The following is an 8,598-nucleotide window of genomic DNA, read 5'->3' as shown; positions in this document are numbered from 1 at the left end:
AGTTTTTTTCAGTGTTGTGTCACTGCGATCACAATGATTCTGGCACTTGCCTCTGACATTAAAATCAATAAAATAAGTTAACATCAAGACTGCAATTAAAATATCAAAGGAAACTTTGTAGAGCATGGCGCTTGTAATGCCAGGGTAGTGGGTTCGATCCCCGGGACCACCCATACGTAGAATGTATGCACACATGACTGTAAGTCGCTTTGGATAAAAGCGTCTGCTAAATGGCATATATTATTATTATTATATATTATTATTATTATTATTATTATATTATATTAAATAAAGTCTGTTGATTACAAATATAGTAGGTCTAATTAATTGTATGGTAGCCTATGCAGGTAGGGACAGGTTGAATGTAAATGTTCCATTCCTTGAAGATGATGTAGGATACTAAGTTTTAGGCTACAACCTCTTGATGACAATTGGAGTCAACTGTATAGGCTACTGTATTTACCTTCGGAATGCTACTGCATTCATACCATTTCTCTTATTTAATCATAAAGTGAGGAGGGTGTGTAATTTTAATACATCACTGATCACCTCACATTTGTAGGCTTCTCTGATTTCTCCATCTAGTGGTGACTTCTTCCACCCCTAACTCTTGTTTATTGACTTCATTCTAAACTACAGTATGAAGCAAGTCGACAAGGTGCTGTATCAGATTTGTCACATGTGCATTCAGCCCGGTCTCATAGACTAGACGTAACATAGTAAATATAAATCCGACACACTGACATTAGTATGATATGTTATGTTTGGTATGGATACATAAGACAGATGGTTACTTAAGGCAAAAACTAAAGTAGGGTGGTTGGTCGGGGGTGGGTTGTACAGCGCAAATGTCTAGCAGCCGAAAATTTGTGATTTCAAAGCTCATCCCGGATAACTTTAGCATTTTAGCAACTTTTCAACTAGTTATGACTTTTTAGCTACTTGCAACTACTTAGCATGTTAGCTAACCCTAACCCTAACTTGAACCCTTTTAGCTAACCCATCCCCTAACCCTAACCTTAAGCTATCGTTAGCCAATTAGCTAGAATTCATAACATATAGTACGTTTCGCAAATTCGTAACATATCATACGAAATGGGTGATGGACATCCATAAATTAATACATACCATATGAAATGTAACATATCATACTCGTGTCTCGGATTTACGTACAGAATAATACAAAATTGTCTGAGACCTGTCTTCCATTTTTATGGAAAATGATATAACCCCCATGCATAGCCGCAGAAAGTATGGGTGCTGAGGGTGCTGCAGCATCCCCTAAGGGTGATGTCCGCTCCCCCGTGAAAATGAAATTAGCATAATACAAAAATCCCTATATATATCTGTCTGTTTAAGATAGAGATATTACATTTACATTTACATTTAAGTCATCTGTTGTTGTTTTTGCATTGGATCAATCCACCGCAACCGCCTACATCACGTTTCCGCATCTGCTGTAAAAGGTGACATAGCTAGTGCAGTGTTTGTCAGCTGACTGAAACGGACAAACTGAAGTCAGTTAGGAGGCCGAACTGCAGTCAGGTCAAGACCTTGGTGAGGATGATGGGCACACAGATGAGCTTCCCTGAGACTTCCCTGAGACAGTTTGTGCAGATGCGTCTCAATCCACCGCATCCGCCTATCTCGCGCTTCTGCACCTGCGGCGAAAGGTGACAGCGCTTACATGTCGGCTGTTTTGCTCACCCACAGGCCTCACAAGACTTGTCTGAAGGTCCACCTTTTCCAGTTAAAATAATGGAAGTATATATGGAGACTGTTTAGTGCCAAAAAACAAGGGGTTAGATACATGTAATTTGGGGAGCTGGTGACCGTTTTCTCAGTGCTCCTGTCCAGGGTGAACAATTTACTATTAATACTTGACCAACTGTGTTACTTTTGTAACATTTAATTAGGAATAAAACTCAATTCACATTTTTGGCCTTTTCATCATAAAATGTCGAAACAACAACGGCCACGAGACACAAAAGCCTAGGGCTCACCGGACACTGACACAGACTCTGATCCCCCCGACCTAGCCAAGGTAATGATGGCTATCGTTAAGTCTGAACAGACGGTGCTGGCTAAGGTGGAGCCACTATCCACTGACCTATCCACACAAATAGCCACTGTCGCCACTGAGGTCAACACAAAGATCGACTTCGTTAAAGGAGACTTGATGAAACAGGACATCCATCTGAATAGCCTGGAAGGCGGCGCAAATACTTACTCTGACAAAGTGGTGACACTGGAAGAGCAAGTCAACCGGCTATCATCAGATGTCGTCAAACTTACTTCCAAGGTGGAGGACCTTGAGAACAGGCAGCACTGGGAGAAGGGTTGAATTTTCGGTGTGAGAGAGAGATTCCATCCATAGGCGGATTGCAGCCTACCCTGTTCATAGCTAAACTGCTACAGGAAATTCTAAGCCTTGATTACGCCCCCACCCTTGACCATGCGCACAGAAGCTTACAGTCCACACCGAAGAACGGGTAGCTGCCCATTCTTCTGTGCAGGCAAATTCTATTACCTTCAGGAGATGGAGGATGCTCTCCGTAAGGCTACATGAGTGGCTCCCATCACTTACGACAGCCAGAAGATTCACATTTTCCTGGACTACACAGCGGCAGTCATGAAGAAGAGGTCAGTCTTCATTGAGGTGAGGGGGCTCCTACATTGCTGTCTGAACACCAAGTATTGCATTCTATACCCAGCAGTGCTGAAGATCCGGCGAGCAGAACACATTCATGGACCCTACCAGGGCCAAAGAATACATCATTGCACACCTACATCAAATCAAATTTTATTGGTCATATGCACATGGTTAGCAGATGTTAATGCGAGTGTAGCGAAATGCTTGTGCTTCTATTTCCGACAGTGCAGTAATATCTGACAAGTAATCTAACCATTTCACAACAACTACCTTATACACACAAGTGTAAAGGGATGAATAAGAATAAGTACATATATTTATTACATCCAATTAGGAATTATTAAAGTGGCTAGAGATTTGAGTCTGTATGTTGGCAGCAGCCAATCAATGTTAGTGATGTCTGTTTAACAGTCTGATGGCCTTGAGATAGAAGCTGTTTTTCAGTCTTTCAGTCCCAGATTTGATTCATCAGTACTGACCTCACCTTCTAGATGATAGCGGGGTGAACAGGCAGTGGCTCGGGTGGTTGTTGTCCTTGATGATCTTTTTGGCCTTCCTGTGACATCGGGTGATGTAGGTGTTCTGGAGGGCAGGAAGTTTGCCCCCGGTGATGTGTTGTGCAGACCACATCACCTTCTGGAGAGCCTCACGGTCGTGGGCGGGGCAGTTGCTGTGGCTGTGATACAGCCCGAGGCTGTGTGCATTTGTAAAGGTTTGTGAGTGTTTTCGGTGACAAGCCAAATTTCTTCAGCCTCCTGAGGTTGAAGAGGTGCTGTTGCACCTTCTTCACCACGCAGTCTGTGTGGGTGGACCATTTCAGTTTGTCCGTGATGTATACGCCGAGGAACTTAAAACATTTCACCTTCTCCACTACTGTCCCGTCGATATGGATAGGGGGGTGCTCCTTCTGCTGTTTCCTGAAATCCACGATAATCTCCTTTGTTTTGTTGACGTTGAGTGTGGGGTTATTTTCCTGACACCACACTCCGAGGGCCCTCACCTCCTCCCTGTAGGCCGTCTCGTCATTGTTGGTAATCAAGCCTACCACTGTAGTGTTGTATGCAAACTCGATGATTGAGTTGGAGGTGTGCATGGGTGAACAGGGAGTACAGGAGATGGCTGAGAATGCACCCTTGTGGGGCCCCAGTGTTGAAGATCAGCAGGGTGGAGATGTTGTTTCCTACCGTCACTTCCGGGGGGCGTCCCGTCAGAAAGTCTAGGACCCAGTTGCACAGGGTGGTGTCAAGACCAAGGGTATCGAGCTTAAGGATGAGCTTGGAGGGTACTATGGTGTTAAGTGCTGAGCTGTAGTCGATGAACATCTTTCTTTCATCGGTATTCCTCTTGTCCAGATGAGATAGGGCAGTGTGATTGCAATTGTGTCGTCTCAGGAGCGTGACACGCGCCGTTTCGTGGCTGCTTGTTCGGACTGCGCGCAGACTAAGTCAGGTAACTCTCCTCCTGCCGGTCGTCTCAGACCGCTTCCCATTCCTTCTCGACCATGGTCTCACATCGCCTTAGACTTCATTACCGGTCTGCCTTCGTCTGCGGGGAAGACTGTGATTCTTACGGTTGTCGATAGGTTCTCTAAGGCGGCACATTTCATTCCCCTCGCTAAGCTTCCTTCCGCGAAGGAGACGGCACAAATCATCATTGAGAATGTGTTCAGAATTCATGGTCTCCCGTTAGACGCCGTTTCAGACAGAGGTCCGCAATTCACGTCACAGTTTTGGAGGGAGTTCTGTCGTTTGATTGGTGCTTCCGTCAGTCTCTCTTCTGGTTGTCATCCCCAGTCTAACGGTCAAGCAGAAAGGGCCAATCAGACGATTGGTCGCATATTACGCAGCCTTTCTTTTAGAAACCCTGCGTCTTGGGCAGAACAGCTCCCCTGGGCAGAATACGCTCACAACTCGCTTCCTTCGTCTGCTACCGGGCTATCTCCGTTTCAGAGTAGTCTGGGGTACCAGCCTCCTCTGTTCTCGTCCCAGCTCGCCGAGTCCAGCGTTCCCTCCGCTCAGGCGTTTGTCCAACGTTGTGAGCGCACTTGGAGGAGGGTGAGGTCTGCACTTTGCCGTTACAGGGCGCAGACTGTGAGAGCCGCAAATAAACGTAGGATTAAGAGTCCTAGGTATTGTCGCGGCCAGAGAGTGTGGCTTTCCACTCGTAACCTTCCCCTTACGACAGCTTCTCGCAAGTTGACTCCGCGGTTCATTGGTCCGTTCCGTGTCTCCCAGGTCGTCAATCCTGTCGCTGTGCGACTGCTTCTTCCGCGACATCTTCGTCGCGTCCACCCTGTCTTCCATGTCTCCTGTGTCAAGCCCTTTCTTCGCGCCCCCGTTCGTCTCCCCCCGTCCTTGTCGAGGGCGCACCTATTTACAAAGTACGAAAGATCATGGACATGCGTTCTCGGGGACGTGGTCACCAGTACTTAGTGGATTGGGAGGGTTACGGTCCTGAGGAGAGGAGTTGGGTTCCATCTCGGGACGTGCTGGACCGTTCGCTGATTGATGATTTCCTCCTCGAGTGCGCCAGGAGGCGCTCGGTGAGTGGGGGGGTACTGTCATGTTTTGTCATATATTGTCTTGTCCTTGTGCTTTCCCTTCTGTTCGTTTCCCCTGCTGGTCTTATTAGGTTCGTTCCCTCTTTCTATCCCTCTCTCTCCCCCTCCCTCTCTCTCTTCTCTCTATCGTTCCGTTCCTGCTCCCAGCTGTTCCTCATTCTCCTAACTCACTCATTTACTCTTTTCACACCTGTCCCCTATTTTGCCCTCTGATTAGAGCCCCTATTTCTCCCCTTGTTTTCCGCTTCTGTCCTTGTCGGATCCTTGTATGATGTTCGCTGTTCTGTGTCCTGGTCTCGCCCTGTCGTGTTTTATCTTCTTCAGATGCTGCGTGTGAGCAGGTGTCTTAGTCTGCTACGGTCGGTGCCTTCCCTAAGCAACCTGCAGTCTATGGTCGAGTCTCCAGTCAGTCCTCGCTACTACGAGTGGATTTACGTTTTTCCTGTTTTGTTTTCTCCTTGTTATATCCAGGATTATTACTTTTGTCATACTGGAATAAAGACTCTGTTTTCGTTAAGTCGCTTTTGGGTCCTCATTCACCAGCATAACAGTGATTGCACCCGCAGGTGAGAAAGTAGCCGTATACCAGTACATATAGTATAATCTTGCAAGCTGGCACATTTGTGGCTCTAAATTGAGCTCTTTCACTGTGGTCAATTAAGAGGATCTGCTCTAACTTGCAGTTACCTTCCTTTAAATGGATTAGATAATTACTTTATGCATTATCACATCTCTGACACACACACGCATGCATACACACACACGTATGTATATACACACACACACCAGAAAACTGTGTCCCCCTATTTCCTTTCTGAAATTGTTTGCGTATTTCTTTTAACATCTCTTAATTCTTATCCACTGACTGTCTACTTGGATCATCGATCTCCTCTGTCCCTCCATCTCTCTCCGCTTCCTCCATCACATTGCTGGCTGGTCAGATCAGATACTTGGAGAGGACCAACATTCTCCTATCCGTCCGGCAGGACTTTGTGTCTCTATTCTGCCTCGATGTGTGAAGTTTAAAAGACTGTCTTTGGGGAAAAGGTTGGCTCAATTAAAACATGTGATATATTTGCAAAGAGCCACAACTGCCCCTTAGACTTTTTAATGTGATCTCTTCACACAAACCTGATATTGCTAATTGTTACACGCAATGTGTCACTGTCCTACTTAGTGTCAATGTGATAACAATAATAAATAGGCTATAGCAGTATACTGTATACAGTTGAAACAGTGCTTGTGGGATCTAGTGTTAACATATAATATTTTATTTTATAAAAATAAAATAAAAACATTTTTTTGTGGGAGGGACTAATTCATGTATTTTAAAACATGGAGGAAAGAGGAAGACAATGCTCAGGGCACAAGTAAAGATACAAAAAGAGGGACTCCTGTTCGCCTCTAGAGACTATTTCTAAGGATCATTGAGCCCAAAAAAAACCTAGGCTGATGTCTCCCAAACATCAGCACCCTTACCAGTTACCAGAATGGGAATAATTTTGTATCGTGTATACAGTATGCAATACATCTGTCTAACATCAACCTGTACGTTTTGCAAGCCTTATGCAAAACGGACTTGAGTTGCTGCTCGAAATACCATCCAGATCCAAACCCCAAACCTTTGATCTCAACTATAAATAATGATAATAACTGGATAATAACTAAATGAAAACTGGAGTTGTGACTTGTGAGAAGACCCCTGATAAATGTTTTATTTTATTTTAAATTTTACCTTTATTTAACCAGGCAAGTCAGTTAAGAACATATTCTTATTTTCAATGACGGCCTGGGAACAGTGGGTTAACTGCCGGTTCAGGGGCAGAACGACAGATTTATACCTTGTCAGCTCGGGGGTTTGAACTCGCAAGCTTCCGGCTACTAGTCCAACGCTCTAACCATTAGGCTACGCTGCCTAGTGGTTATATTAAGTCTGTGTACTTCTCGATTAAAATACTTAAATATAACCAATCTCTGTTTTTCGTTATCTCAGATTACAAACTTCCCTAATGTTGTAAAGGTGCACTATATTTCAGCCAGGAGCCTTAAAAAATGCTCAGGAGGTGGCGCCCTGGTACTTTTTAAAAGTAAGGCGATTGACCACCTATCTTTACACATATTAATGAATCATTGTTTCTTAATTTGAGTGTCATCAGTGGATAATGTTGAATTGTGTTGTGTAAACAGTGTTGCACTTCATACCTAAAGGCTTTTTGTTTTGAATATTGTGTCAGATTATCATAATTTACCTACATTGTCACCGCAATCAGAAAATGTACAAATGAAACTATGATTATTAAACTAACTATGACGATACATACATACAATCTTAGTATTGATAATAAATTATATTTTGGTGGTTCAATTTGTTGACGTGTTTATTGTAGGCTAAAGCCCAATGTATGCTGGGAACAGTAACTGTTGGCCTAAGAAACATGGCGTCTCACGGACAGCTGTGGGGTTTCCATTATCTGTCCGGCCACTAATAATCAGTTGTTGGACCACCATCGGAGCCGTTTTTCCTGCATTTTAATCGTGTTTTGGTTATGCTCAGACTTCGTGTTCAGCTGGAGAAGGCAGTCAATTACTAAACTATGCTCTAAATATTACGGTTTAGAGACAGTGTCACGCCCACTGCTCTGTAAAGACAGTACGATATGCTCAATGTTACAGTTGGTAGCGGAAGAAAGAACCTGCCCCACACAGTGCGATCAGCTGGCCGACCTATGTTCGCTAGCAAGCCTCGATAGCAAGCACCCGTAGCAGCAAAGTGGTACCCACATATATTTGGTAGTACGATTGGCGTTACCAAGCTAGCTAGCTGGGTCGGAGTAGGTCTGAGTTTCTCATCTGACTGACAGCATGTCTGTCGGGTAGTGTTGTTGTCATTTCGGATTGGATTTGTTTTAATGTTCGACCTTTCTGGCATTTTACTCGGAGGAGAGAGAGATGGGCTCCGGGGCCGTGGATTCGTCCCAGTGGTTGTCAGTGAAGGAAGAGACTATTTTCCTTCACGATGGACTGATTCGGGTCACGGATCTGGCTGAACTGCCCAGTGAAATCGGTGTGTCTGAGCAGGGGGACACTGAGCAGGAGGTGAGTACTGTTAGTCTGCATCTCAACGGTTGCATTTAGATTTTTTTTCTTGGAGGAAGCGAACACAGCTAACGTTAACTTAGCTAGCTAAATTGTCAGGCGCTAGCTACCTACCTGCTCAGCATTAACTAGTAGGGATTGACAAGCAGCAAGTTATATAATTCCATATGAATAAAGTCACATTAATAGCAACACGTTTCGCTAGTTATGTCCATGTGTAACATTAGCTAGCTAAGGACGCCAACGTCGGCTTGAAGTGGAGCATGACTAATAACTACGCTAGTTAACT

The 8,598-nt window shown here is 44.6% G+C and overlaps 1 protein-coding gene across 1 annotated transcript in view; it reads left to right on the top strand.

Annotated features, from left to right (window-relative positions):
• Positions 1 to 7,622: 7,622 nt before the first annotated feature.
• LOC124036317 (probable E3 ubiquitin-protein ligase HECTD4) overlaps positions 7,623 to 8,598 on the top strand; it is an 85,454-nt gene continuing 84,478 nt past the window's right edge. Inside the window, 1 exon segment of the mRNA XM_046350747.1 lies at positions 7,623 to 8,309. Within this exon segment, the coding sequence (XP_046206703.1) occupies positions 8,163 to 8,309 (147 nt within the window). The 5' untranslated portion in view covers positions 7,623 to 8,162.

This window comes from Oncorhynchus gorbuscha, linkage group LG05 (assembly GCF_021184085.1).
Source record: "Oncorhynchus gorbuscha isolate QuinsamMale2020 ecotype Even-year linkage group LG05, OgorEven_v1.0, whole genome shotgun sequence".
NCBI lineage: Eukaryota > Metazoa > Chordata > Actinopteri > Salmoniformes > Salmonidae > Oncorhynchus > Oncorhynchus gorbuscha.
This window is presented reverse-complemented; position numbering and strand designations above follow the sequence as displayed.